A 25934-nucleotide genomic window follows, 5' to 3' on the forward strand; every position below is an offset into this window, starting at 1 on the left:
TTCAGGATCAATAATTTTATTAATTATAATGAAAGAGTCGAAGAGAATGAAAGAGTTTTGTTTCTTTATTTAATACATAAAAATAATACAGAAGTCGCTATTTTATTATTAACAACAAATATTTGACATACATATTTTGACCTTTTTATATGACCCACTTCAAATAATAAATGACAGTTTCAGGAAGAGCTCAAAGGCTTTCGTAGCCGCGAGTACGATTTTCTTTCATCATTAAGAAAATCACGAGAATAATCAACAAAAGGCCAACTGCTACAGCCCCAAGGATGACAGGGATGGTCCTCTTGTTATAATCAGCCAAACACTCATTCACTGAAAAATGCGAATCAGATCAAAATGATTAAAAATGGAAAAAAAACATGACTGTAACTGAAGCAAATAGAAGTGCATTCACCTTGTCCATATTGTCCGCTGGGCACACCAAATGCCTGCATATGGAGAGGTACCAGCTTAATACTCATTTCTGAAGATATCAGAAGCACGGTTGGAGATTTGCACCAAAAGCTTTGGTTGTAGGGTTCCGCAAAGAGCTTGTCACGTGACACCAAACCCGAGTACATCTTATCTGAAAAGGGGACAGATAGCAACCAATGAAACTCAGTCCACATTCTCAGAAACTGTGTCCTTTCTTTTTGCTCTTACTCGCACATCCTAAACAGACGGGCTGAGGAGACACCGAAGCAGTCAGCTTGCTGACGTAGACTTGATTCTTTTCCTGGAGAGAGAAGGCATATAGTAATTCAGAGTGTTGCTTGGCTGCACATATCTGCGCCGTTGTACCTTTCTGAAGGCGAACTGCAGGCTGGCGGCATTATCGGGTAGCGAGAGAGACAAGACTGCCGACTCCCTGTGACAGGAACCCCTCACTGTGACCTTAAGGGGGTCCAAGTTGTAAAACCAGCTCTTCTAAATATGGACAAATGAGAACATCTTGTCACTCCTTCTGTCCATTTTGAGCCATTGCAGGTGAGACGACGTGTGATAGAGGCAACACACAAACAATGGGGATAGAAAGGAACTCATTAGGGTGTGGTGGCTCTATCGGTCTTATCTGAAAGCAATACGCAGTTACTCAAGAGTCAGGCAGAAAACACACACACACTTTTGTCAATCCGAGGCAGTCCGAGTGTGTGTGTGAGTTACCTTCTTTATGATGACGATAAACTGCGCTCCCAGGGTAGCTTTGATGCATGGTTCCCCCTCGGGGTTGGCCAGAGTGTAGGTTCCTGCTGAAAACAAAAAGGCAATGACAAGAATTCAAACTTGGTCCAGCCTGTAAACAAAGTCATGTTGCGTTTGTGTGTACCTGGTACAGGGAGAGCCTCGGTAGGGTGTAGGACTGGCCGGTCGACGCGAGTCCCAAAACGTGACGCAGCCAAAATAGATTTATCATTTCCAACCAAGTGGACACCTACGGGGGGATCCCATCATTTTCGTGTTAAAAAGAAACTGCAGCTGACATTATGAGCAAGCGTCAAGTTTTCACTGCAAATGTAAGAGGAAAGCACAATAACGTTTATTCCTGAAACACACCTTCATTTCGGGTAAAGCGTGACGCTTACTAATTTGAGGGAAATGTCGGTAAACATACCTGGAATTAAAACAGCCAAGAAAAGCAAAGGCCATCCGCTTGTACCACCTTCTTGCATTATCAGACAAATGCAAAAGAATGACTTGCTTAGCGATGCTTCCTCTGTGGTGAGACCATGTCAATGTAAAGGCTTTTTTTTTTTTTTTTTTGATCTACCACAAGGCCTCTCTTGGAGAGGAAGTGAAGCGTCACAGAGGGTTTTGCACATTTTGCGTAAAAAGCTCTTATTCCTTTTTTGGGGCCTCATGTCATGTTTGGACTGACACAAAAGTTTGATCTCTGTTGCAGATGACGAGTCTTGCAGCAGGATAATAATGCTGTTTATGTTTATAAACAGCATTATTAGAAGAATATCTTTGAGCAAAAACTGACTGAGAGGCTCAGATCTGGTTCCTGGTTGATTTGGTGAATACCGAGAACACGTCTCCGGTCTAGAGTTAATAAATGTCTTGTTCAGCTTCCCAAATTGTGAGCAACAAATGGACAAAAATTGGAGAGGTTCAGTGAACCGGATGAATCAAAGTGGTGGAGGGTAAAGGTCGTCAGGGACAAAGTACCAGATAAACACACAAAATGCATACATACGAAAGACCAACGGCCCTCAAACACAAACTCTGAAGTAATTGTTTCCTTTCCATAGTTCATACTTTTAGCAACTATGAATTAATGAGCTAGAGTGTTGGTGAATTATACACACATGTGCACACACACACGTTCGCTGGTCTAAAGTCAGCAACGAACGTTTGCGGTGTCTCGTACGCCGTCTGTCTCTCTGACTTTGACTGAACAGGTCAAACAAACAAGCAAACATTGACTCTTTCTGTAGCCTGTGTGTGTGCGTGTCCATGCGTGTGAGCACTTTGTGTATTCTGTCTGCCCTCCTGTCCTGTGAGTTAATGGGTGAGTCATCATCCTTCTCACAGCAACATTTTCAGGAAAACTTGAATCAGTCGTCCACTCCAGGGCGAAGAGTCCAATTGTATCGGCACCCCGTGTGAACCTCCTGTAAGGGCAGCATATTACTCGATCGCTCCACTTTTTTTAAGCTTGTGTCTTATTGATCTGATTTGATCTTCTGCATTTCAAGCCTAGGCCGAATTGTTGGCCTTTGTCTCCCGTTTTCCTCAGGGTGGAGAAGTACCAAGTGAGCACGATGATGAGGAGTGGGGTAGCTCTGACTACGTTGCTTCTGGTGGGCTTCGTTTGCGGCCAGGTACCAACATGCAAGAGTTAAACTTGAGTTTTGAAGTGCCGGATGTTTTTGACCGTCACCGCTCTGCTCTTGAAGGACGTGAACCCTGACGCTCAGATCTTCTGCGATGACCCGTCTGTCGAGGCGGCCGTCACCAGCGCTTTACACACTTTCAACGACAGGTTGACCGCCAGCTACAAGTTGGCGCTGTATCAGATTTTAACGGCCACCAAGGTAAAGACGCTTTATGATCCAAATACATGTGTACCTGAAGAAGTTAATATATTGATAAGGTGAGCCACGATAACATTCAGTACACCACTGCAACTTATCTACGGTTTGCAGTTGCTTCGCTCTCATAAGGAACTTTGTAGCGGTTCCGCTTTTGTTTAAAGAGCCTCAGAGTGTGATCATTGAGCAAAAAGCAGCTTCTTTTTTTTTTTTGTCTTTTGATCACAAAAATAAATCATGACTGTGCTTCAAAATAAATTTCCATTTTTTCCCCCCCAACTGTGCATGTTTTTGCAGTCAGAGGACGGCTCGGATTCTTTGTACTCGCTGCAGTTTTCCAGCAGGACGAGCGACTGTCTGGCGGGAAGTCCCAAACCGTACACAGAATGCAACTATCACCCTTTTGGGCGTCAAGTAATGACATTTCGTCAGTGTTTCGCTCTTTGTAGTCGTACTTCAATCGAGGACTCATAACTGCGCATGGCAAAGTCTGTCTCGTGTGTATTTAGCGTCGCTCGCCCCGTTGTGCGCATCTCGCATTTGTTTCCTCTAGGAGCCGCTCCCATGCAACGCCACAGTCCTGGTGACGGAGACGGAAAAGCACACCAAACAGGTGCACTGTCTGCTTGGTGAGTCATTCGTCATTGCGTGTGTTTGAAGAGTGAAATGAGACTGAAAGAAAGGGAGCACAATTAGGGAGTCGAGCGGCACTTATAAAGAGTTATGTCACAATAAACTCATAAGGATCACGTGTGCACCGTGTTTAGTCATGGACGTTCGCAAGCTGAGTCCAACACCCCTGTGATGTCATTCTCAGTCGACACCAAGTGGTAACACAAGGCAAAATGGCCGCCCTCTGAATCCAACGGCACTGTGATGTCATTTTCAGTCGACAGCAAGTGGTAGCACAAGGCAAAATGGCCGCCCTCTGAAATGGACAAAAATGTAGATGTGCTAAAATGCTTCTCCGTGCGCATTTTGTGCACGAAGCAGAAATTACCACTGAACGTTTGTTGCATTTTTAGGTGATTCTTTGAAAAAAAAAGCGATTGCACGAGCAAACCTTGTGGTCACTCTCAAAGGCTGAATGATTAACTACAAATGATGAGTGTTTGCCATAGTAATCAATAACATCCATTACAAGAAGGAAGACAAACATTTGCATTGTCAAAAGAATTTGTCAGTGAGAGAAACGGATGACCTCGCTTGACTTTTGTCAAAATTTAAAAAAAAGATAAAAATCATTTTGCCTATCGATGACCGTCACTCTAAGAATGGTGGCCAAGCCTCTCAAACATCTTTTTGTCTTCTTGCCGCGGTTTTCCAGATGACCATATTGTGCCCGAAAGGGCGTCCTGTCTGGGTTGCCCGATGGAAATTGGCGAGAACTCAGAGGACATTAAGGTTCCTCTGTCAGTTTCCATCTCCAAGTTCAACTCCGTCTCCAACTCCACACACCTGTTCAGTCTTCACAGCGTCGGACATGCAACCAGACAGGTGACGTCTGTTTGTGCCCATTTGGTGGAAGAGAGCAAGAAAGTATTTCGATGTTTTTTTCCAAACAGGTGGTGGCAGGTTTCCGATTCAAACTGGAATTTGACGTGAGGAGGACCACCTGCGCCAAAGCCGAACACAGCGAACTCAGCGACTTGTGCGTGCACGATAACGAGACGATGGTAAAACACGAGTGCACGCCATGTTTGTCCTTGTTGCGCGTGACACTGGCTTCCTCACAAGCTCTCTCTGCTTGCAGGAAGTCTTTAACTGCCGCTCCACGGTGGATGTGGCACCGTGGAGACATGTGGCCCCTCAGGCCAATATTGAATGCCAAGAAGGTCCTCTGCTAACTCGGGTAGGCCTCCAATCGCTAGTGATGTGCAAAAATATTTTGGGAGTGGTCTTAATTGGTCGCAATCCACTTTTGTGTAGATTCAGTTCATGAGCCGACGACTGCCTCCCGGCTGGACTCCCTTTAGGGACGCTATTGAACAAGCGCCCACCGGCCATGCAGACAAAAAAGAATCATCGGAGGAGGACGCAACCGACGCATCTCCGACCGCTGCGACGGCCAAAGGTCCAAACGACGACCCCTTCCACTGCCCGTCCAAGCCGTGGAAGACATTCCTCCCCATCCGTCCTCTCGCTCCCAACCTGGATGGTACGTCTCCAGCTCCCACAATCAGGCCTCTTCATGACAAAGACCTTCTGGGGTGAACGCCTCATTAAATCATAATTTCCTTTTTCCTGCTTTTGGACTATTCTGAAGAAATATTCCGATGCCACAAAGAGAAGAGGAAATGTAGAATCAGGAGATGTTTTGATTTCAATTTAACATGAGAGTATCAGGCTATTGCATACATTTAAATGATAAACATTTTATACAACACAAGTGAATATAGCACGTTAGAATCGTGGCATAAAGATGGTAAGATTTGTTGACCAATATAGAGAAATTAAAGTCGTATGACCTTGCTTTCTTCTGTTTGTGTTTCTAATGGAATAGAAATTTATTGCAGTTATTTTCCTGAAAGTGCTGACATGGCAGAATAACTATCCATTGGAAATATTTTATTCCAAGGCCTCTGTTGTGCTGACACTTTGTGCAAAAACACACACAGTCTGGTGAATGTTTAACAAATGTATATTTGTACATCTTCACAGAACACTCAAATGGATGATCAATCATTCCATCCAGGAACAACACTTTTTTTTTTACCCTGTGACCAGGCAGCTACACAAAAACACGACAATACAATTCAGCGTCGAAACATGTTAACGTGAAAATGAACCTGTCAAGGAAGCAAACTTAAGGCAGTCGTTTAGAAATACGTGTGAGTGCTTTGCAAAGAGGACACACTTTAGCTTCACCCAATCATGCAGATAGGCTGTGAGAAAAAAAATACATTGGACATTCATAGTATAGGCTAAGGTTTTGTCAGCATGTCATGTACAATAAACACTGCATATAAAAACAAGGCTGATGACCAGATGATCAATGCATCTGCATTTCCTTTGAGTCATTTCAACAGGAGTAAGCAGAGTTATGTAAGTCGCAGGTGTTTCACATCCTCGAAAGCCACTCACTCACTTCATTTGAAAGGCTCAACTACATTAAAAGTTACATTCGCAACCATAGCAGGTGGACAGACACAATCAAAACATTACATTTTCCCTTTCACATTAGTGTGTTGTGCGTCTGTATTGCATTGGGTGTTCTTCAATACTTGCTGACGAGATCCGACCCATTCAGTCAATTTGATACTCAGACTTTGACGAGGGATAAATCAGATAAAAGGTAAGGAAAAAGTTATCTTATCAAAAAGGTTTTTTTTTTTTTTATTTTCAACAAGCATACTCTGCAAGAAAACGTCATTTTGAGGCTTATGTTGAAAAATAAAATGTGAAATGTATGTACTTGACAAACTCCCCACAGGAAAATGGCTTGAAAGACATTGAGTTGGCGTGCCAAGACAAACAAAGTGGGACCTGCCAAACAACGTGGGACCTGCCAATTAAGTTCTGCAACCCGCGCAGATGTATCACCACTTGGACAGGTAAGGACATTCAAACGCTCTGAGTTTGACATTAACAAAAATAACCTGGACTGGAACTTTTGCGTGTGCAAGCACACAGCTTAATGCTTCAAGGTTTAACGTGCAAAAAAAAAAAAAAAAAAAAAGGTTTAGTTTGATTAACTGCATGATGAACTTTGACCGGCCTAAAAAACAAATAAAAAAAAAAAATGCATCTGAGCACATGATAAATAGTGAGCGCACATGTGGTTTGTTGTCACAACTCAAAACATTACAACTGTTAATCCTGCGACCGAACTTCACATCTTTGCATCACATCGCAACAGAGCACAACGTTGACTTCCTCAATACAATTAAACTGTAAGATGGCAAATGTCAGGCAAATCCGCCAAGTTCAGCATGCGCACGATGGAGTTCTCATATAGTTTTCGGCTTTCGCGTGCGATATTGTGATGTTTTGACCTTCCGGACACCTGCTAACGTCAAACTCGTAAACTGGCTACAGAGTCCGTTTTGCATCACAACACAAACAGTCAACACCTTTCCATTCCAATCAGTGCACTAATGACAGCCACAAAAAGACACGGCGGGCAGGCCATCTGCTCTGCTCAAATGTCTAAAAATATTTTAAACTGTAATAATCATAAAAAAACAATACTCTGAAACCTGCCCCCAAATCCACAAATATGGCGACCACATTGCTTACGTTGAGATGCCGAGGACAGACCCAAGCATCATGCCAGCAAAATGAAAGGAAAGTGACTCAAACTCGTTTGGTACATACCTTTCCAAAGTAGTCATCAATCAGTCTCAAGGTGCACCACCACCACCGGGTGGGTTGGAGGATGGGCGGGACAAACAACACACCTTGGTGGCTCGAGGAAGGTTTGGCAAAGGTGCCGCTTTACAGGTGCAGTTTCACCACAAAAATGGTGGAAGACTAAAGGTGAAGTGACAACAGGTCCTTAAAGCAATTATTTAGTTGCTTTATTGTCTATCTTCTTCATGGCACTGGCAAGGAAATGTTATCCAGGAAAACGGTTTGAGGGCGGGGCCGGCCACGGAGCAACGCTAATCAAGCAGCAAGACACACCCGGTGGCTACATTGGTAGCTGGATGAAGACGATGGTTTTGCAGTCCTTTCACCATTCAGAAGTTCTCCTCAGCATTAAGTGCAATGGCCGTTGGTTTTCCAGTGTCATTCTACAAAAAAATTAGTGCATTTCTCCCAGGAGGCGTGACTCCAAACAAAGGCATCGATTGATCGCTGCCACCTCAACAGAGACGAGGTGGGAATAAATAACGTTGTTTGTTTCCAGCTTAGTTGAGTGCATGCTGTCGAATGGTGTGGAAAATCCAGTCCATCTTGGTGGTCCAGCCGCCATGGTGAGCGTCATTCATCTGTTTCATAAAATAGTCCAACGCCTCCTGCAAAAGGGCACAAGCAAAGACTGCATCACCAGGAAATTGTGCCCAAATTGGATTTCAGGTTCTTAAGAAACTAACTGGAAAATAACATGCACGTTCTCCGTTAATGATACCTGCTCTGTTTTTTCCAGGGCCAAGGTCTTCCGAATGTAGGCGATGTCATCAAACGACTGCAACTCGGGCATGCCGGAGCCCAGCATCATGGAGAAGAGGTTGATGAAGAGGTTGGCATGCTGTCGGATGGCCAGGTAGGCTTTATAACACATCTCCTGGAACCTGGAGTGCAGAAAAGAAACCAAACACGGAGGTGTGTGTACTTCTTGAAAAGACATTAAAGCCAACATGAGGATATGAAACTCCTGAAAGCGGCTCAACGCTTGTTGATAGCAGCCGCAATGCATCATACCTCTCAAACTCTTTGGTCTTGGCACACTCCTGGGAGCCTTTACTGATGACGATGAGGAAGTCTTGCGTCAACACGAAAGGCACTCGCTCTCGCTTGTAGCCAAACTTCTTTTTCTTATGATCCAGGAAATGTCCAAAATCGATATGAAATAACTGCGGCACAGCACAAAGTATCAAGGAAAAAGTCATTGCTCACTTTCTCTTGCTAGATTTCATCCACTGACGTCATCTTGTGCTCCCCTCACCGAATTCTCAGATTTTGCTCACTGAAAAGCTTGCCATACCACAAGACCAATACCAAGGGATTTCTTTTCTCACTTGCATGACGACCTATTCATAAAAATGCCACCAGGTGGCGACAAAACTTGCTCCAATCTCATGGCTTATTGGTCTTCAGGTTGGCAAGCCACAAGAGGGCGCTAAAACTCCGCCTGATTCAAAACGAAGCCAATTTTCGTTTCGGCAGCGTTTTGTGGCATCTTGTTGCCATGGAACTGTGTTGAATTGACGTATTTATCTGTATTTCCACGATGACACAAACGTGTGCGTTGATGTGGTTACCTGCCCATCATCTTTGACCATAATGTTGCTGTTGTGTCGGTCTCCAATTCCAAGAATAAACGTAGCTACACAGTAGCCAGCACAGGACCTGGTAAAAAGGTCCACGGCCATATCATACCTGCAAGTCAAAAGCAGGAAGCGATGGTCCCAAGTGAATGAAACTGGCCCCAAAAGATGTTGACGAATGACAGACTTACATCTCGCCCTTGTTTTTGTCTCTGAGCCACTGGTGCAGTGTGTTGGAGTTGAACTGCAAAGCCCCTTTCAAGCCACCTTTGCACTGGATCTGCATGATGGTGTGCGAACTGCGAACCACCTCGATGAGCCCTACGCAGTCTCCCAGCGACAGGCAGCCATAGGGCAGCATGCTGCGGGGAAAAAAAAACGCAAGTGACCAGTTTCGCACGACCAGGTGGGAAGGAAGCCACGGTAAACTGCGGTGGAGTGAGCTCGTACCGTAGGTCTAGTCCCTGGTTCTGCCAAATGTTCTCCATGATTTTGATAATCTGCAAAGTCAGCATATCTTGGCGTAGGTCTAGGGCACAAAAAGAACAAGGAAGACCAATGAGGCCATTCCGCATGTGGATGACTATGACGAGAGTGGCTTTACCATCTCCGTTTTTGAAGATGATCTCATTGTTTTGAAAGAGGAGCTCGGACATGATGTCTGGATTTTCCCAGTTGAGCCACAGCGGTCTTTTTGCCGATGACATGATCCTGCATTCCTCCAACCTGCGCATTACCGAACTTGCGTTTTCCCCAGAAACTTTCCTTCAGACATGTTCGCACGGAAGTGTCAGGCCTAACCTCAGATTTCCCAATTGGTGGGCGGGGTTAAGAGGAGAGGTGAAATTCTGTAGCGCATCCATGTAGTCGGGTCTTTTCATCTGGTCCACCAGAAAGCGCATCTGAACCTTCACACACGCAGAACAACACAAGCACGTCAACGTGTGGCCCGTCGAGGGGAAAGACGCCGAACAAGGGCGGCACCTTCTGCGTCTCATCCTTCTTCTCCTGTTTGAGGATATCGGTGAGATTGATGAGCTTCTCCATGGCCTCCACCTGCCTGCTTAGGTGTTTGAGGTACATGCCGCAGGCCCGGCAGTACGCCTCCAACAGCAGCCCGAACCTTTGGCTCACCGTTTTGTTGTGCATTTCAGCCCTTGGAGACGGAAGCGAGGCGAGACCGCCGGTTACACAAATCATCAATTTGAGCAAACTGACGTGGAAAGGCAAGGAACTGACTTGAGATGCCAAAAGAAGAAATGTCCAATTCTCTGATTAGTTAGCGCCTTTTTGAGCAGAAAACGGGCCAGAGGATTGTCGAGGTACTGCTCGTATTTTATAACCTGCAACAGGGCAGACATGAATGGGTCATTATTGACAAGGAGCTTTTTAAGGGCATATGGGAAAGATCATTTAGGTAGTTATGTTTAATTGGCATTCAGATCATGTGAAAGGAAAAAAAAATCTCCAGGAAGAGGTCACTGGAAACCGGTGAGAGACAGCCAAGGTGCACTTACCTGCACAAGCTGGATGAGGTACTGGGAGAGTTTGTCATCAGTCAGGTACTTGTCAAGGCAGCGCACAGCAAAGTGTCGAACCATGGGGTCTGGGTAGTTGCAGTCCAACAATTCCATGGCTTGCTCGGGACGGATGGACGGCCACTCCTTCAACAGGCAGTACATCTGGCAACACAAATACCAAAAGATGGACACCGCACATCGAGAAGCCCCTCGTAGAAAATCCTGAAGGGCAATCGCAGTACCTGAGCGACTTCGTCTCTGGAGTTCCATTTGACGGCGAGAAGGATCTTTGGCAGGATCTCGGGGAAATTCATGCAGTAGTGTCTGGTGGTAAAAGGAAGGCCATTTGATTGACTCCATCCTAGCTGGGTGCTCATGATTTGGTCAGCTTGCTTACCTGTGCCTCCACAGGAAGTCTTTCTCCTGTTCGGTAATTTCTGAAAGCGGGTCTCTGTTGCTTAGCTGTCTCAGCTGATCCATGTCACTCTCAGTCAGGGCGTGATCTCTTGCCAGACGGTTGCTCTGGAAGGCAAATTACACTCGGCGTTATGACGCCATTTATTATGCATGGATATCTTTCCTCAACTTCTCAGCGGAGGAATCTGAGGCACAAAGCAAGATGTGTTTCCGGTTCTTCCGCTTCCTGGAGGGTATTTGGCCAAACCCTTGCATTAGGAGCTGTTGGGAAAGCTTCTCAAGGAACTCGAGTTACAGATAAAAGGTATCATCGAATACGCCACCTTAGGCCTTGAACATAAATAAATCAACTTCACTGAGTATCTGATGGACCTGTATCGAGGATAGCTGGCGTGCGCACCTGCCTCCGTGACAAGATGATGCCGTGAAGCGATCGTCCGTTAAAATACATGAGCGACGCCAGGATTGAGTCTCAGTTTTGTGACGTGACAGATTATGTTGCAACGCAACCTTAATTATTGACTATGAAATCTCATTACGGAACAGTCATGACAGCGGGTGACTTTTAGGCAAGGAGTAGTCGATACCTGTCCAGACAGGTTGTAGTTGAAGCCAAGCTCTCTAGAGATGGTCCAGTTAGCGTGGTCCTCCACAGCGTTCATGTCGGGATATTTGACGGGACTGCTGAAGTGGTCAAATTCCAGCTCCAGACACGGCGTTTCCTGCACAACAGAGTCACGCTCTCAAGATCCGATTCAAACGAATGCAATTCTTTCCTTCTTGTGTAATGTGGTACTGAAGTGGACCTTGTTGGGGTTGGAGCCCGTGACCCCAATGGGATTGAGAAGATCTTCCAGGCCATGGGGAACCGGCCAGAGGTTGAGCGCCATCTTGTTGGCCACCAGCATGTGCGTGTAGTCAAACAAGTTGATGTTGCCCCAAGCCAGCGGACAGTGCTCCTTCGAGAAAAAGAATCCAGTCAGCCAAAGTATAAGACAAGGTGGGCATCAGCATGAATCCAGGATGTTCCCGACACAAAGCCTTTTTTGAAAAAGAAACCAATTCAATGGCCCCGGCAGGATCCACGTTGCGATTTAATTTCATGTCGAAGCATCATCAAGCAAGCTTGCTTTGTTACCACTTCTACTGAAACCAAAGAAAGGTTTAACGATAACACCGCGACCTACAAAGTGAGTCTTCGCTGAGGGTCAGTGAAGGGCGCGGGCGATAAACAAGCGGACAGCGTTTCATGTTGGCAGTCGCCCAAATTGTGTCTATTTAAAGTAAACGCTTGAACAAAAGGCCACTGTGTGGAGAAGGTGTTTATCTTTAATTCAGGCGCTGTGTGAAAGAACATCCGAAAACGTGGCAGAGAAAGGACCAAGCCCCGCTCAGTCGGTGTCTCTTTACACTATCAATGTCCACGCTACCTCTTTTGCTCCCTTCCTGCCTTTGACGGAGCAAATGGAAAGGCAAAGTCTGGCGGCTCGCGGGACGTCCGGGATGTACATGTCGTAAGTCAGCCACTCGTTCCACCTAGAGACGCAGACGAGACCAACGTTGGTGAAACGCCACAATGGTGGACACGAGTAAGGAGCGCCTCGAACGGTGCTGCAATGAAACTGGGCAGCACTCTGGTGAAAAGGAAAATGTCACCTGGGGTTAGAGCAAGGCACTCTCTGCGTGTTGACATTGTCGCACATCTGTTCTCCTCCATGGTAAATGCCCGTCCTCACATAAATCTGAAAGAATAGACGACGGAGAAGATCAAAAAATAACCATCGCTGACACACTTTCTCAACGACACGTCAATTATCAAGCAAAAATCACCCGACAACGACTCATCCGCTAAAAAGCAGCTATTCTCACCTTGTCGATGTCTCTTATGTTGACGTTAACATAGGTGGCGCAGAGGATCCGTATTCGCAGCGTTCCGTTGATGGTCCACAGCGACTTGGTGGCCGCCTCTCCGTTCATATACGATGACGCCGTTGAGATGCGGCGGGAGTATGATGGTAGGACAAAGTTGTCGCTAGGCAATTGGGTGTAGAGGCTGTCCTTGGCCATGAGCATCAAGTTGGGCATCCTGCTCAGCATGATGCAACTACGAATGTACTGGCGGCAGAGGGACAGGGAGACAAGATGGGAGGGGGATGTCAATTCCACGGACGCTAGCGTTTAAAGTCGATTCAACACTGAAAATAGTTTGATTTTTAAAAGCGCAACATTTAAGGCCATGCTGCTTAAAAAAACTACCTGAACTGCCTAAGACGTTATCGGATGCTGACGTGTCACTTCACTAACCTTGTATTGGCTGATTGGGTACTTTTCCAGCAGGTACTCGTCACAGCCACAAACTTTGAGGATGTATTTGCCCTGGTACTCCTGAACACACATCTTCAGTTGCTCGGGGGAGAGCAGCATGCTGCGCGTCTTCTTGCGAATGGCTTCTGCAATCACCTGGAATCAACAAAAGATTTGAAAGGGAAAAACAAGCGGTTTAGCTGTCATTTGTCTTCCTCAGATGGAATAAACAAGCTGAGAGGCATTTTGGTATGTGTGTTGAGATCTTGAGTGACCTGTTCAGGCACACAGTCGTGGTTGATCTTCAATGTATACTTTTGTTTGTCGTTATTTGGAGAAACAATCACCCAAATGACAACAATAATTTGACCTGAGACAGACAAAGAGACAAACAGGTCAACACTGAGGTCAGAACATGATCAATCAATCGAGTAGAGAGGAATTAATTGACAATTATTTTCATTATTGAGTCATTGTGTATGGTCATTGTTGAACTTCTGAACCGATTTCAGCCTGTCAACTGTAATTTTTTTTTCTTTAGATTTGATGCGACCTTTTGCCTGTGAAATGCGCTAAGATGTTGGTTGGTCACATACATCAATCAGCAAAGTTGACGATTTATTTTGATTTTATTTGACTTATCGTCTGGAATGAAAGTCAAATGCAAACCTTTGTCTAATTTGCTGTAAATGTGTTTTGGGAGTTCCTGCGTGGATTCCACGTTGGGCGGATAAACGTAGAGGGCTCTGCTGTGGGGCCCGCTGGCATCTCTCAGTTCAACAGAGTCTTTACACACATTCAGGATGTTTCTCCTGAAGTCCTGAACTTCGGGGTCCTTCACCAGGTCAAATTCGCACACTGGCATACCGATGGCAAAACCTGGCAAAATAAAAAAAATTGGCATTTTAAACATCACGGTTTGCTAGCATTCAGTCTATCCATCTCTGTTGGGACTCACCAATCTCTCTGTTCAGGATCTTTTCCTCTCGGTTGCCAACCGGTTCGATAACCTTGAGGAAAGGCTGAAAAAGTCTGAGGTCGCATAGCCGCCGTGTCTCGTCAAAGAACTCTTCCCGCTCAGCTTCCTACGGACAGGAAAATGCAGTCTTCATTTCTCGTGCATGACAATAATGAGGACAACTTTAGGACAACTGGAACGTCTCGGACGTGAAAGCAAGGCTTACAAAAAGTCATCTTTGGACGTTCTATGATGAATAAAAGTATGCTTACCTGAGTAACACTGACAAAGATGTAAGAGGTCTCCTCCTGCAAGAGGTGATGGAGGGGATACTTTCTGGCTTCTTTAAACAGTTCATGTTTGATGGTGATGAGAGTTGCCTCACGGAGGCACTCCAAGGTCAGAATCATTCCATTGGGCAGCAGGCAATCCACCAAGATCCTGCAGATAGAACACCCATTTCTTAGCAGCTGCTTGGCTAGCCACTTGCATTTGTGGCTAAACTGAATTTGCCATCCTCTACCTGGGAGGCATCAGGTGGATGCCCCATAATTCCCCCGAGGACGGCCTGGGAGGCATCTTCCTCTCTGTCTCCCAGCTCAGCCGCACAAAATAGCTGCGAGCACAAGAGCGTTCAACAAAGACTAAAACAACTGCTGAGCCTGAGCAAACTTTACAAAAACAACATTTTGGGATATATAGAGCAACACATTGGATGAGATTACCTTCGGCCTATTGGTGGGAAACACTCGTACACCACTTCATTATTACTGTGTAAAGTGAGCTTCAAAATAAACAAGAGTAAAGAACACAATGTGCATTGAGCGAATCTGTGAGCTGTGACCATGATCAGGATGCAGAGAAGCACTTTGGGGCCAAAAAAGGAAGCTTCCTCACAACACAGGATGTGGGGAGTTAGGGAACATTGGCCTCCACACAAACGTGTATCAAGATTTTTAAATGGACCAACACATTGGCAAACTCAAACATATCCTCAACTCAACCTTTACGTGTTTTTTTAAACATAATGTAAAAATGTGTTCCTCAAACTTAACAAATTACTAATGTTAATTTCCACAAACGTAACTATTTCAAGTGTAGAGAGTGCTATTAAGCTCGACTCTCGATTCCAACAACACAGGATGTGAACTTCAAAATGCAGTCGAGACAAATGTATCATTACAAGAGAAACATACCTTAGAGAGCAAAAGATGACAGACTAGTTCTACCCTTCATCTTCCAATCCAACCTCATGCTGCCACTTTGGGGGTGTGGAGACAGAGAGGAGGCTGAACACAAACATCAGGTCAATCGAGGGTGACGTTAGCAACTAGGCTAGCAACGGGCTAGCCGAGTTGACAGCACGGTGATGCTGCCAACGCGTACTGAGCCATAACGTGAGATCATCAAGATAAACCTGGTGTCATAATTGACAGACAACACAGTCAAGTTACAGATGGCCAACACGTTAAAAAAAAATGCTAATCCATTTTGGAACAGTTAGCTAGCTTCGCATTCATTCGCCTTGCTAAAACATGGACTCAAACTGGTGAAATTGTTCTATCCCACATACAAGCCTTGTTTGCTCCCCCTTTCCACGGGTGTCAAAAGCCTGGAAGATGATGGTGCAATTTTCGGTTCGGCTAATGCCAGCCAGCGAGCCGACCCCTCCAGCTCTCAGCGGCCGGTTGACGGCTAGCGACGCCGGTGGAGAAAATAAAACGCAAAATCTGATCCCAGACCCTTCAAATCAGCAATCCGAGATTACCCTTTAATCCACCACGGCAACAGTATTCCTCGCTGCGTTGCGATATGTGCTTAACTTGTTATGGTGAAGCGAACGAGAGTCGCGTGTTCGTGTTCAATGAGTGAGGATGAAGGCGAGGATGTTTATGAACTGCTCCGGTCAAGTTGTGCAGCCTCATGTGTCTGCCTCTGAACATTACACTCACATCACACAATATACATTAAATGGATGGCCATTCTTCTGCAGCATTTCAAACCTACATTGCATTACAAAGCCCTTCTTACTTTATTTTACAATCCACACAAAATAAACTTTTTATATTTCACTTCCCTTCAGGGATTTATGGATTTTAAGGGTCCTTATGAACATCTGTTGGTGCACCCTTAGTTACGTAGTGCGTAACAATGGCATATGACTAGTGTGTAGTAATTTACTGCAACATTTAATTTTATACAAGTAGGACAAAAGTGGAACTTTATGGGGGGGGGGGGGTCACAAGAATGCAGTCATTTAACAATTTAACAAGTATAGGCCCATCCATGTATTGTATTCCCGGTGAGGACTACTGGACTAGTACATTATAATGTACATGAAATATAATGTAATATAATCTATACATGGACTAAAAGATGCTCATATCTTGATGCAGCCCATGCAATCCAACCGCGATGGTATGGGACGTGGATTATACCATTAAGAGAGGGGTGCTTGGTAAACATCGGCACCGACGGTTGGTCTACTTTGTACACTGACGCGTTCGTTATAGAATTTGAGCCATACTATATGCGCAATTGTTAAAAACGTGTTTCCTTACTAATAGTGTTCCTCTCCTATTGGTAAAAGTGTTCCCTCAGTTTGTCCCCCCCTGCCGTGGACACCGTAGTTCCTGAGCAAGTGCGAGGCGCTGTCACGCTGCCCAGTGCTCAGCCGGCTTTTAGGGGAGAAGTCGGCAGAGGGATGATGCGTCTGCAGTGATGGCGCTGCAGCTGAGAAACGGGGATGCGGCGTATTACCAGAGTGCACATTATTGCAGGAATTACACTTCGTCCGCTGTCAGCTACAGCGGAAGCAGCCATTATCTGTCCCGTTTGCCAGGTAAGGAGAAAGGCTTACCATGCAGGACCCCCGGTGTATGACAGCGGGTTTTTATGCGTCACCGTACAGGGAGAGGGAGCTTGTGCTATATATCAAGAGGAGTCCATCAAGCACCTGACTCGTCTTGTGATACAGATTGGTTTGAAAACCCCGGAAGACCGCAAGGATTCATATCTGGGGCCCCTCTGTAATTGAACACAAATATAGTTACGTATTTGATTCGTGACGTCACTCTCGAGGGCTGCGTTTATTGTGCGCAATTTTTACATGAGTAGGACATGTACTGCAGTCAGTACAAGGTGTGCATGCATTACACCCACGCAGTTGCCGCTAATGCTGCGCTTTCCCACCGCTTGGTTATGCTGCAGCAAAACGATCCAGGACACAATCTCTGCATAAATTACATGTGAAGGCTGAGAGCCGGTGAGATGCTATGCTGCTGACAAGAACACTGGTCAACACATCACAGCAATTCCCTGACGTCATTCAAACGTGCCCCCTGGGGTTTGGGAGTGCAGCAGCATCAGCTCAGAGCAATCTGATTAGACGCTTAATAGTTGCATTAATAGAGTTGCGCCAGTCCACCTAAAATGTGCCAGTGCTCATCTGTCAGCATCCTTACAATCAGGACTTGGATATATATGAGTTTTATCAGCAGCCAGATGTTCAGACGTTTCATAGGGAAGGGCTAATCGAGAATGAAGAACGTTATCTGGCTGAACACTCCTCGAGGTGAACATTCAGTACAAACAAACCGTTGTGGCTTTGCATGATCAAAATAGTAGTTGTGATTGGATAGCATCATGTGGTACAGTAAGCATTGTGAACATGTATGGATCGTGCGCTCTTCACATTGTCCAGTGAAGCAGACGGAAGAAGTGCAGGAGGCATGTGCTTCTCATTGCTCTATAATTGATGTGATACAACGGGTGAAGCGAAAAAAAAAAAACAAGAGAACTTGGCCTATTTAGAGATTCCCGCTGGATCCCATGAGATTGCCGTTCTCCAAGAAAAGAAGAGGTTACAGTGTCATGATTTCAACCTGGAAAAAAAGAATCCGGCAAGAACTGTGACTTCGGAATACAGTGGCAACAAAGTGTTCCTTTGAACGACGTTGCAAATAATCAAGTTTGACATAGCTCAGTTCATTAATGCTATTTTTACTTCCTAAAAAGTGGTCAAAGGAAAGTATAAAAGTCTGTGCATATTTAGCGTCAGTGAGACAAATAAAACTGAGTTTGTATTCTAACAAGTTTAGTCTGCAGTCAGCTACGAGCAAAATACGACATACTTAAGTCAAATGAAGCCAAAACACGTAGTTAGTCCTTCAAATAAAGTGCAGATTGTAGTTGATATGCTGTCATTAACCTAAAAAAATGGCGAACTAATTATGAATTAATGTCATCACAATTCCCAAATTTTGGATCGGCAAATCACTGGCATGAATCTTTACAAGTAGGTCTGTTTGTTTCCATGCGCCGGCATGTCAATCACTACTCATATTTCAAGATGGATGAAATAATATCCCTTTAAAAGTTAAGCCCTTAGTGGGTCATACATTTCAACCACAAACACAACAAAAATAATATCGACAGTAACTCAAATTACTCACAGATATATTTGACTTCTTCAAATAATTTCAAATGAAAATCAGTTGACAGGACTATGCCGGTGTGACCTCAACGATAGTTTTCTCCTGAGGTCACGCGTGGCAGGTGAGCGTCAGTGTGTTATTTTGGGCCCATGAAATGCTACCGTCGGGCAACCAGTAGAATTCCAGATGGAAAGCTATGACACAGCTGCTAGATGATTGCCGAGCCTGCGACGTGCGCAATCTGTCACTTAAACAGCTGATTTTGAACCCCACTTTTTGCGTACGCTGGAGGTCTTTAGCGTCTGCATGGTCGTACGCTTGGCCGCATTGCTGCCGGCTCATCGGAATCTTTCCGATCCTCATTCAAGTGTGAAGCTTTTCTGTCCTCCGGGCTTTCGTCGTTTCGTATTTCTCGCCAGGCTTTCGATTATTGTCGCTTGTGCCTGAGTCATATGGCTATTTTATGCCGGTTACTTTGTAAATATCACCAGATTATTTCAAGCGGCCATTTATACCTAATCCGAGACTCAATTCTTAAACGTTTGTGATAACATTAAGTTCTTTCTGAGAGAAATAAAAATGTGTTTGTTTATGTTATGCAATAGGCACACCAGTGTCAAGTGACTTTTGGTAATGCGGCTTGCAGATGTCGGTCTAAAATTAGAAGTCTGAGTTGCGCATCTGTAAACGAGGAAGACACTGTAGCCACTCAAGAGTGGATGCAAACAAGACCTCATCGGCTTGCTGGTGTGACGGTCAGGCCTGTTCCCTCACAGCTGGGTCAAATGCTGATGCTGCCTCATCGGTGTCTGTCGGAGTGATTTCTTCCGCTGTAACGTGAGCCATCATCATGAATCACTGCATAAATAAGATGACATCGTAAAGCAACGCCAGTTTAAAGAAAATGTTGATCTTCATGATTGTTGAGTTGACTAACTTGCATGGTGGCACATCTTCCTGTGCTCAGGGCCAGAGGCCATGTTGAAGCCCGCTCTGAGTCTCTTCAGCCACGCCCAGCAGCCTTTTGCGCATCAGCTGGGACCTCCGCCGCCTCTCGTCGCTCCGGCGGTTGTCCCCACCACGGCGATCGGACCGCCCAACATAGTGGGCGCCCAGACTCTGGTGCCGCCTCCAATGGCTGCCACTCACACCTTGAGGCCTCCTCCCATTGCGCCAGTGCATCGTTTAGGCCCGCCGCCGCCACTGGGGCCTCCTTCCTTGACACACACCTTAAGACTACCATCTCTGGACCACTCCCAAGCTATGGTGCCTCCTTCCTTGGAGCTCACGCAACCACTCATCCCTCCTCCTTTGAACCATGCACACGCGATGGTTCCCCCTGTGCCTGCCGGAGCCAACAGATTCCCCCCGCCCCCCGGTCCCTTGCCCTCCCCGCTTATCCCGAGCCCGGAACTCTCCCAACTGCCCCTAAGACCCGGGCCTCCCCTCATCTCATCGCCGGTGTCGGGTCTTCTTCCAGGTCCGGGACCCCCAGCCAGCGAACAACCCCGGGAAGAGGCCTCACTTCTGGGCCGGGAGGAGCAGGAGGATACGCTTGCTCTGGAAGAACTTTGTAAACCATTGTACTGTAAACTCTGTAATGTTACTGTCAACTCAGCTCAGCAGGCACAGGCTCACTACCAGGTTAGCAGTCGCAAACGCACAGCGATGTGCAGTTCAGCATACAACTCTCCTTTGCCACTTTGTCTCTCCAGGGGAAGAACCACAGTAAGAAAATGCGGAATTTCTTGGCTGGTAGTCAGCAGCCGCCAGCCATCAGGATCCCCGAAGTCCTTGAGGTAGCCGGGCAGACAAACCTCATCTCGGGGTCCAACGACGGCGACGCCACAAGGCAGGTGAGGCGCCAACCCACCAAATCTGTTGCTCAAGTAGACAATCTGCTTACACAGGTCAATTTTCTTTCGTTTGGATGTGCAAAGCCAAAGACTGCACTGCTTTGTCGTGTGTCTTCAGGCGCTGTCTAAGGGGCCCAGCCGGGTAATTTTGGCCACGGAGAATGACTACTGTAAGCTGTGCGATGCCTCCTTCAGTTCTCAGTTGGTGGCACAGGCTCACTACCAGGGCAAGAACCATGCAAAGAAACTTCGGCTGGCCGAGGCTCAGCACAACACCACTAACACGTAAGCTTCACACTTTCACTCACTTGGCTAAAACGCGTGCTATGAAAATGTGGTCTGCAAGTTGATCAAGCATTTTTTTGTGTCCAAAAATACAGTTTGTCACGTGAAAGCTTGTTACTCGGTACCTTCTATTTCAGGGACTGCAGTCGTGATGTAAGCCCGAGAAGCAACAGGAAAGACGGCAATGAGTACCGATTGGTAAAAAATCGCCGGAGCCCACAGCTTCCTACCTCCATGCAAGGTAAAAGCTCGCCCTTTCCTATTTTACCAGCAGGGTAGCAAAATGTTTTCCAACCTCCAGAGATTGGCTGCGTGTGTCTGCAGGGCCATACTACAACCCCAGACCAAGGCAGCGGATCCCCAGGGATTTGGCCATGTGTGTGACCCCCAGCGGACAGTTCTACTGCTCCATGTGCAACTGCGGAGCCGAACAAGAAACGGACTTCCGACAGCATCTGGAAAGCAAGCAACACAAAGCCAAAGTGTCGGAGCTGAGGTACCGTAACGAGATGGAGAACTTGGGATACAGCTAAGGATCATGGGAACAGCGTGAGACCCAAGCGGTCAAATGAAAATGTTTGTTGCGGGCATTTTATGGAGGCGTTTGTGTCAACATGTTGCAACTTTGTTGTTGTGAAATTATAGCTTCTCTGGTTTCTTTTTTTTTTTTCTGTCCAACTCAGGATCCAATGTAACGTAACATGTGATGTAACACAATTGGTTGGATCAATAGGAAAAACAATGGCGCTGGTCCTATGGATGGGATCAATTCCAAAGCACAACCCAGATGACGTGGCAGGAACAACAAGCATGATGTGTAACATGAATCTGGTGGCCTTTGCGGACCTCAAGTGGTCCTTTGGATCAGGCTTAAGGCTTCACCCGGCTGGCCTTGTTTGTGCCTTCAGTTGTAGGGAAAGTGAATTCTTACAAAGAAGCTTTGGCCGACCATCCTGGCAATGTCGTTGAGATTACCGACGACTTTTCGATATTCTTGCCTGGTTGCTTTCTCTACGAAAATCATATACAATTATATAACAGGCGTATTTATAAAGGTTACTTATAGTGTACATGTCTTTAATATTGGGTTAACATTTATGTCTACTCGTACTACTGTAACCATTTCAAATCTATAATTGTCAGGAATCTATTGTGCAACAACTACTTTAGAAACTACAGTCATAACCAACATTAGTCACAATTTTTTTGTCTTTTGGAAAATATTTGGCATGATATATCAGAAGAGGCAAAACACTATGAAAAGTATTATTATGCTTAATATATTGCACCAAAGATAAAGTTATATCCTTGTATTCCGAGCAGTCTTAGGTTTCGAATCATTGCAGTAAATAAATTTCCATTGAAAATACTGTCCATAAATCCACCAGATAAAATTGGCAAGGGAATGTTTTGGTTTTTTTTGGTGCGTTTTTTTTCTGCTTTGGGCAGTCATTTATTTTTACCACATTTTTTTTCAAGTTTTCTTGTAAAGCTCTTGATAGCATGCCCTCCCCATCAGCAGTGATCACAAGCGCACGTGCCATGAGTCTTTGGCGTCTTGCTCAAGGCCATTCAGAGGATTCATGCCAAGCAAACATCCAAGCTGCCTCATCCATCATCGGTTTACATCATCCCATGTAAATATTGGCCGGCAGACACGATAGCCGCCATCTCTGAGCGTAACTTAACGGAACTGTTTCATCATACAGAGCATGAATACACACTCAATTTGTCGTAAGAGGGACAATATTGGCAATCGAGTATGGCCAAAGTGTTGCCGTCTTTTGAGACTGCAGCATGTGAGTCGGATTGCAACTGTTGGGAGCATTTTATATATCAAGGACACCGCATGGAGTGGCTCAAAAAACATTAGGGCACAGAAGAATTTTTTTTCCAAGTTTTACAACTTCTACTTACTTTGCATGAGCCTGAAAGTGTCAATCAGGAGTCACCAACCTTTTTCAAAATTTGTAACAGACTGATAGAGTACAACTGCAATGATTTTATGGCCCAATGAGAAGAAATTGTAAATTGTTTTCAATTAGTAACATGATTTGTTTTTAATGTAATAAATGAATCATAATTCTGAAGTCTCACTACAATTGAGAGTAGCAGGGGCACTGGTCCTTTCTGATTTTATTGAGAAGAATTTCTTTGTGCACTCAGAATCAGTAAGCTTGGTGACCAATCGGCACAGTAGATTTGTTTTCTTTTGGGTTACACATTGCAGACAAACATCGACACAGTAGATTTGTTTTCTTTTGGGTTACACATTGCAGACAAACATTTTGGGGCTTATTTGTTGCATTAATAAGATGAGATCATTTTTGGTATTCGGTTGCCTACATTGATGTTTTTTTCTACGCTATGCTGACGCGGGCATTACAATTGTCAGAATACTGTTGCTCAGAAATGAAACATGCCACTCAATGATATTAATTATTTTCCCCTGATGACTGAAGACAGTATATTCTTACTGAAGAATAAACATGATTATATTAATAACCAACTTGAGATGTTTATTAGAGTAATGTGCCTTATGATAAATTCACTTCCAGCGTGCAATGGTCCAAGTTTAAAAAAAAAGAAAAGAAAAAAAAAAAGTATTTTGTGACTGTATTTCTGTAGCCACAGTGTAAACTAGTATTAGCATAAAATCGTAGTAGTCTAAATGTATTGAGCTCAGCTCCAGCGAAAGTGCTGGTCATCGTTTATCATTAGTAATGAGAACATGTGCCATTCTCAAAGTGTTGCCGTGTACTGCTGAATGAAAGCACGGCCAGGCAGATCCAACAGAATATTCGACGACACTGGGAGCATTTCATTATGTTGCATCCGGCGTCTTTCTATAACACATACACATTGCACAAAAATATGCTTTCAATTTATTTTTTTTTAACTATCAAGTGAAGTCACCGTACCTCTATCTTGCTGAAGCAGGACGGACAGTTTTTGGTGTTGAGATGAATCCATCCCTCACTCAGTGTTGACTCCAAATTGAGGAAAAGAACCTTGCGACCGTATCTGCTCACCAGCAGACGGCGCCTCTGCTTACTGCCACTGACGTAGTCATCCCACAGAAACTTCATACCCTCTGAAACGCGAACAGCAAAATGAGTGATGTTTATTCCTAGAATTTTGAAATACCTCCTAGCTTTAGCCTATGTAAAACAAAGTAGCCAGCAAGCACATAAAAGCTACCGAGTGAGTGTGGCAGGGTTGCACTGCCTTCCTCCGTGTCTTTGCTTTGCAGTCTCTTGGGCAACCCGGCTGGTGTGCAGCCCTGAGTTCCGTGGTAGGTCTTCTTGCAGCTGACGCAGAAGGCGAAGGCGCAGACGGAGCAGAGTGCCGCAGAGCTGGCCTCCTCCACAATGATGGGTGATGCACAGGAGGGCCGTGGGCAGTATGTCACATCTGAAGGGATGCGGTCAGACGCGTGACATACAGCACAATTGATTTCTTTCGGGGTCATCCACTTTGTAGGGAAACACCCCAAAGTCGCACCTGCCATGCGGTCCAGGCTGGACTGCAAAAGAAGCCGGTCGTAGCGTCTGAACAGTTCCTCTCCTACCAGACTCGCCACCTTTCAGATGGAAACACAATTGAATCAAAGACGGCGGGAAACATCTGCCGGGAAGGCGTCGTTGACGTTTTACTTGCGCCGGTGTGGGCGAGGCCGTGCAGCCCGCCTGAGCGCAGGTGACCCCGAGGACATTTCCCTCAGTTATCTGCAACCTGCAGAACTGGGCGAGACAGGCCCGGCAGAAGACGTGACCGCACTCCTCGATCTTTATGCATTCGGAACCCAGGTAGCTCACGAAACACACGGCGCAGTCATGAACTGTGCGCGCAAAAACTTTCTGTGCCTGGGCTGCATCGTGGATCAAAATCTCACACAGGAGGATTTGCGCTGGACTAAATACGAGAGTGGAGAAGGCCGCCAAAGTGTCTCCAGCAACTTTTACACGTGTTTCAACATCACCGCATGTGACAGAAGAGTCAAGGTGAGAGATTGAATGACTTTGGTCTGCCGTGCCGGAATCTGCGGCCCCCCGAGAGTCTCCGTCGCAACTGTTCGTCCTATCGTCAGCAAGAAAACCCAAAAGGTGATGAGTTTGAACATTTTCGTATCCCGAAAGCAAGGTGGTTTCATTTCTTTTGTGTTCCGAGAGCGCAGCATCTCTCGAGCCTTTGCTCTTGTACGGGGCGCTGTGCTCGTTGGGCAGCTCCAGCACAGAACTGACATTCAGGAAGATGAGCGTATCTTCTCTCAGGAACTGTACCCAAGAGAAGAGCACCACATTCCCCGCGGTGGCTCGGTAGAGGTCGGTGAGGTGAGCTCCCAGAGCTGCAAGCTGGAGGAAAAGGCACATGTCATCCATTATGTCATCCAAGCGCCATGATTGCATGTGGTGCTCATATTACTTGCTCATGTGTGAGCCACTTGCAACTGAGAGTGAAGGAAGGAGGAGAGCAGGAGGGGTAATCCTCAGGAAGTTCAAAGGTCAGAAGCAGTGGTGGAAGGAATGAGACCTTGTACTGCTTCACTGAGTTACCTTTGGAAAAGCAAATAGGGAAAAACTTGGGCTTGAATGGGAACATTATTTTTCATGATACAATCACAGAAAAGAGATTCCTTGAAAAGCACTGACCTTTACAGGTGAACTTAATTAAAATCACATTTTGGACAGTTTTTACTTTAAAAACTGCCTTTTTTCTACAGCACAGTATTCACATTTATCTCTTCAGTAATGTTATTTTATTTGGGACTGTAACTGTCAGTCGTTGCCTCTAATTGTTCTTCGGGATAAATAAAGTGATTGATTGGTTGGTTGATTCAAAAATTTTATGTCTTGAGCAAGGTTTCAGTCATTTACCTTGTGCGAGTGCCACCACATATCCCGAGGGCAGCTCCACTGACACTCGAAGTTCTCCCAAAGCCTTGGATTCATGTTGAGTAAACTCCTCTGAGTTGAAGATGCTTTGCAGAGCCAGCAGTTCATTTTCTTGCTCCTCCAGGTCCATCCCGCACGTCAAAAATGGACGAAACCTTTCATTTGATCCTCTTGTTAGTCACATGGTACTTCCTGCTTGGTGTGTTGTTATCCGTGCCGCTGCTGACTCATCTCATCTGGATGATGTAATACACAAGAATCCGCAGCAACTATGCAAGCAGTTCGACTGCAACTGTGA

At 45.5% G+C, this 25934-nt stretch overlaps 5 protein-coding genes and 1 long non-coding RNA gene across 15 annotated transcripts; 3 read left to right on the top strand and 3 right to left on the bottom strand.

Moving 5' to 3' along the window:
- Positions 1-51: 51 nt before the first annotated feature.
- On the bottom strand, positions 52-1756 carry lamp3 (lysosome associated membrane protein 3). Of its 2 annotated transcripts, none has more exons than XM_088394578.1 (7): positions 1610-1756; positions 1325-1429; positions 1162-1244; positions 799-924; positions 661-733; positions 413-583; positions 52-330 (listed from the first exon to the last, which is right to left on the bottom strand). In XM_088394578.1, exons 1-7 carry the CDS (start codon positions 1665-1667, stop codon positions 191-193), a joined length of 756 nt encoding a protein of 251 aa, XP_088250704.1. In that variant the 5' UTR covers positions 1668-1756; the 3' UTR covers positions 52-190. The 2 variants fall into 2 exon arrangements, with proteins under 2 accessions (XP_088250704.1, XP_088250703.1); XM_088394577.1 differs by having other exon boundaries at positions 1162-1247.
- A 691-nt stretch (positions 1757-2447) lies between these two features.
- kng1 (kininogen 1) lies at positions 2448-5504 on the top strand. Of its 3 annotated transcripts, none has more exons than XM_088394574.1 (9): positions 2448-2614; positions 2697-2822; positions 2898-3035; positions 3330-3446; positions 3586-3661; positions 4360-4529; positions 4598-4708; positions 4786-4884; positions 4962-5504. In XM_088394574.1, exons 2-9 carry the CDS (start codon positions 2763-2765, stop codon positions 5244-5246), a joined length of 1056 nt encoding a protein of 351 aa, XP_088250700.1. In that variant the 5' UTR covers positions 2448-2614; positions 2697-2762; the 3' UTR covers positions 5247-5504. The 3 variants fall into 3 exon arrangements, with proteins under 3 accessions (XP_088250700.1, XP_088250702.1, XP_088250701.1); XM_088394576.1 differs by having other exon boundaries at positions 2455-2614; positions 2702-2822; XM_088394575.1 differs by having other exon boundaries at positions 2459-2614; positions 2738-2822.
- On the bottom strand, positions 4967-17130 carry LOC148388206 (phosphatidylinositol 4,5-bisphosphate 3-kinase catalytic subunit alpha isoform-like). Of its 6 annotated transcripts, none has more exons than XM_088394567.1 (27): positions 15933-16128; positions 15361-15453; positions 14890-14948; positions 14688-14780; positions 14437-14605; positions 14165-14291; positions 13876-14085; positions 13482-13576; positions 13207-13362; positions 12772-13017; positions 12559-12644; positions 12333-12438; positions 11709-11861; positions 11490-11624; positions 10883-11007; positions 10728-10809; positions 10483-10647; positions 10205-10308; positions 9950-10121; positions 9767-9873; positions 9570-9691; positions 9416-9494; positions 9157-9327; positions 8960-9077; positions 8400-8551; positions 8107-8269; positions 4967-7993 (listed from the first exon to the last, which is right to left on the bottom strand). In XM_088394567.1, the coding sequence occupies exons 4-27, from the start codon at positions 14741-14743 to the stop codon at positions 7886-7888; spliced, it is 3207 nt and encodes a 1068-aa protein (XP_088250693.1). In that variant the 5' UTR covers positions 14744-14780; positions 14890-14948; positions 15361-15453; positions 15933-16128; the 3' UTR covers positions 4967-7885. The 6 variants fall into 6 exon arrangements, with proteins under 6 accessions (XP_088250693.1, XP_088250690.1, XP_088250692.1 ...); XM_088394564.1 differs by having other exon boundaries at positions 15738-16128; XM_088394566.1 differs by lacking the exons at positions 14890-14948; positions 15933-16128 and adding an exon at positions 17025-17130.
- LOC148388207 (uncharacterized) lies at positions 6944-14412 on the top strand. The gene is made up of 4 exons (XR_015862194.1): positions 6944-7951; positions 8125-8241; positions 12806-12917; positions 13240-14412. It is a non-coding gene; the product is annotated as an uncharacterized LOC148388207 (long non-coding RNA).
- On the top strand, positions 16630-23246 carry LOC148388208 (zinc finger matrin-type protein 3-like). 2 transcript variants are annotated; one of them, XM_088394572.1, is made up of 6 exons: positions 16630-17006; positions 19568-20244; positions 20316-20456; positions 20575-20741; positions 20879-20982; positions 21066-23246. In XM_088394572.1, the coding sequence occupies exons 1-6, from the start codon at positions 16886-16888 to the stop codon at positions 21272-21274; spliced, it is 1419 nt and encodes a 472-aa protein (XP_088250698.1). In that variant the 5' UTR covers positions 16630-16885; the 3' UTR covers positions 21275-23246. The 2 variants fall into 2 exon arrangements, with proteins under 2 accessions (XP_088250698.1, XP_088250699.1); XM_088394573.1 differs by lacking the exon at positions 16630-17006 and adding an exon at positions 17025-17738.
- On the bottom strand, positions 22839-25908 carry LOC148388209 (E3 ubiquitin-protein ligase RNF14-like). Its single transcript, XM_088394571.1, has 7 exons — positions 25619-25908; positions 25167-25297; positions 24398-25096; positions 24246-24324; positions 23943-24155; positions 23663-23835; positions 22839-23587 (listed from the first exon to the last, which is right to left on the bottom strand). The coding sequence occupies exons 1-7, from the start codon at positions 25764-25766 to the stop codon at positions 23459-23461; spliced, it is 1572 nt and encodes a 523-aa protein (XP_088250697.1). The 5' UTR covers positions 25767-25908; the 3' UTR covers positions 22839-23458.
- Positions 25909-25934: the final 26 nt, after the last annotated feature.

Source organism: Syngnathus floridae, chromosome 13 (genome assembly GCF_059516105.1).
Source record: "Syngnathus floridae isolate MCC-2025c chromosome 13, RoL_Sflo_1.0, whole genome shotgun sequence".
NCBI classification, from domain to species: Eukaryota; Metazoa; Chordata; class Actinopteri; order Syngnathiformes; family Syngnathidae; genus Syngnathus; species Syngnathus floridae.

What these genes read in the sequence shown, in the direction of transcription:
- lamp3 (XM_088394577.1), bottom strand. Translation starts at nt 1,667, where the DNA reads ATGCAAGAAGGTGGTACAAGCGGATGGCCTTTGCTTTTCTTGGCTGTT. An exon ending in TGCAGTTCGCCTTCAGAAAG is followed by an intron (nt 734 to 798) that starts GTACAACGGCGC and finishes TTCTCTCTCCAG; the next exon opens with GAAAAGAATCAAGTCTACGT. An exon ending in CGTCTGTTTAGGATGTGCGA is followed by an intron (nt 584 to 660) that starts GTAAGAGCAAAA and finishes TCCCCTTTTCAG; the next exon opens with ATAAGATGTACTCGGGTTTG.
- kng1 (XM_088394574.1), top strand. Translation starts at nt 2,763, where the DNA reads ATGATGAGGAGTGGGGTAGCTCTGACTACGTTGCTTCTGGTGGGCTTC. An exon ending in AGATTTTAACGGCCACCAAG is followed by an intron (nt 3,036 to 3,329) that starts GTAAAGACGCTT and finishes ATGTTTTTGCAG; the next exon opens with TCAGAGGACGGCTCGGATTC. An exon ending in AAGGTCCTCTGCTAACTCGG is followed by an intron (nt 4,885 to 4,961) that starts GTAGGCCTCCAA and finishes ACTTTTGTGTAG; the next exon opens with ATTCAGTTCATGAGCCGACG.
- LOC148388206 (XM_088394562.1), bottom strand. Translation starts at nt 15,011, where the DNA reads ATGGTCACAGCTCACAGATTCGCTCAATGCACATTGTGTTCTTTACTC. An exon ending in ACATAAGAGACATCGACAAG is followed by an intron (nt 12,645 to 12,771) that starts GTGAGAATAGCT and finishes CTATTCTTTCAG; the next exon opens with ATTTATGTGAGGACGGGCAT. An exon ending in TGGTCAAAGATGATGGGCAG is followed by an intron (nt 8,552 to 8,959) that starts GTAACCACATCA and finishes GCTGTGCCGCAG; the next exon opens with TTATTTCATATCGATTTTGG.
- LOC148388208 (XM_088394572.1), top strand. Translation starts at nt 16,886, where the DNA reads ATGGCGCTGCAGCTGAGAAACGGGGATGCGGCGTATTACCAGAGTGCA. An exon ending in TTATCTGTCCCGTTTGCCAG is followed by an intron (nt 17,007 to 19,567) that starts GTAAGGAGAAAG and finishes TCCTGTGCTCAG; the next exon opens with GGCCAGAGGCCATGTTGAAG. An exon ending in GCTTCCTACCTCCATGCAAG is followed by an intron (nt 20,983 to 21,065) that starts GTAAAAGCTCGC and finishes GTGTGTCTGCAG; the next exon opens with GGCCATACTACAACCCCAGA.
- LOC148388209 (XM_088394571.1), bottom strand. Translation starts at nt 25,766, where the DNA reads ATGGACCTGGAGGAGCAAGAAAATGAACTGCTGGCTCTGCAAAGCATC. An exon ending in AACCCTGCCACACTCACTCG is followed by an intron (nt 23,836 to 23,942) that starts GTAGCTTTTATG and finishes TTCGCGTTTCAG; the next exon opens with AGGGTATGAAGTTTCTGTGG. An exon ending in CCTGCTTCAGCAAGATAGAG is followed by an intron (nt 23,588 to 23,662) that starts GTACGGTGACTT and finishes TATGTGTTATAG; the next exon opens with AAAGACGCCGGATGCAACAT.